General features: G+C 42.8%; 1 protein-coding gene across 1 annotated transcript; it reads right to left on the bottom strand.

Annotated features, from left to right (window-relative positions):
- Positions 1-481: 481 nt before the first annotated feature.
- On the bottom strand, positions 482-1012 carry LOC123333310 (ADP-ribosylation factor-like protein 2-binding protein). Its single transcript, XM_044941774.2, has one exon. It carries the CDS (start codon positions 1010-1012, stop codon positions 482-484), a length of 531 nt encoding a protein of 176 aa, XP_044797709.2.
- Positions 1013-1466: the final 454 nt, after the last annotated feature.

Raw genomic sequence — 1466 nt, 5'->3', positions numbered from 1 at the left:
TTCAGAACTCTGAAGACAGGTGCAGATATTTTAACACCCTACGTAAGTACTGCCCAAATCATAAAAGATCCCACACAGGGGGCCACTGCATGAAAGGTTTACCCAAGTGAAGGAGCTATGAGTACCTCAAAGGTTCAGGCAAAGCCCGCCTGTGGTGTTTGGTGTTTGGGACATGGTATTATTCCACTTTGTTGACACAGGAACATATATGCTGGGGTAGGGGCCTTCCAGGTGGAATGCTTGATACAGCCTTACTCCGGAGCAGCCAGACTCTCAAAAGCACAATGAGAGGTTATTCCCTTTAGCAGGGATTATTGAATGGAAAGTGTTTCAGAAAAAGCAGAAGTCCTGGGAGATTCAGGTAATTATCTTTTTGACCCATTAATATCTAAAATTAACAAAATGCTGCAGAACAGAGCTAGTCTCTCCAAGATGTACTCTCTTGTCATCGCGAACAGAAGCCTCTTCCAGACGATTTGGCTCATGGTATCAGAAGGCTTCCACTGCCTGGACGGAGGAGGTGGTGCTGCGTGTTGTTCTGGGAAGCTGATTTGCACAAGGAAGTCACCACCAAACCACTGCATAAATCCAGTCGTCGGCCTTCCTTTTCTGTTCTATACTCTAGAAACATCTCTTTAAATGCCAGAAAGTCTGTGAATGTGAGCATGTTGAATACGTCATGAACCATTTCATCATTATGGTGCTTTAACGTTGTGGTGAAAATTGCCATGTTGTATCCGGGTATCTGCTCCAGGAGCTGATTTTCAATATACTTTTCTATGAAAGAAAGGTTTTTGTTAAAAATTGCCGGGTAGGTGAGTTTATTCTCTTTCGTGTTTTTAAATTCCTGGTAGTATTTGTCCATGAAATTTCTCTTCAGTACTTGGAATTCAGCATCCATGATAATGTCCTCCATAGAGCCAACCACAGCATCAAATTCAGCTTCAGCGGCGGAAGTGGATACTGCGAAACTCTCTTCCTCCAAGACTTCCGTCACTTCCGCTATATCCATCCCATGCCCTTTCACCAGTCTGGGGCCCAGCCGAGTCTGGGTTGGTGCAGCGCACCCTGGAACTCTATGCCCCATCCACCACTCTGGACTTGGCTCCCATTACTGACCTCCGGAAGCCACGCCCTGCTTCCTGTAACCAAGGCTGACATCGTTTTTAATGACTGAGCAATATTCCGTTATATGCTTGTAGCATAGCACTTTGATGCATATGTTATTTCTATTATTTTCCAGTGCAATAAACATTGCTGCAATGAACACATATCTCTGAGCACTCATCCTTTCATTCTTTAAGATACCTTCCTAGATGTGGAATTGCTAGGCCACTTTAAAATTTTGATTTATATTGTCAAACTTCTGTCTAGAAACATTGTGCCAATTGATACTTTTATAAGTAATATATGATTTCTTGTTTCTCCAGTCTTAGGATCACTTTGTGATATTTTTGAATTTTCCA

This window comes from Bubalus bubalis, chromosome 4 (assembly GCF_019923935.1).
Source record: "Bubalus bubalis isolate 160015118507 breed Murrah chromosome 4, NDDB_SH_1, whole genome shotgun sequence".
NCBI classification, from domain to species: domain Eukaryota; kingdom Metazoa; phylum Chordata; class Mammalia; order Artiodactyla; family Bovidae; genus Bubalus; species Bubalus bubalis.
This window is presented reverse-complemented; position numbering and strand designations above follow the sequence as displayed.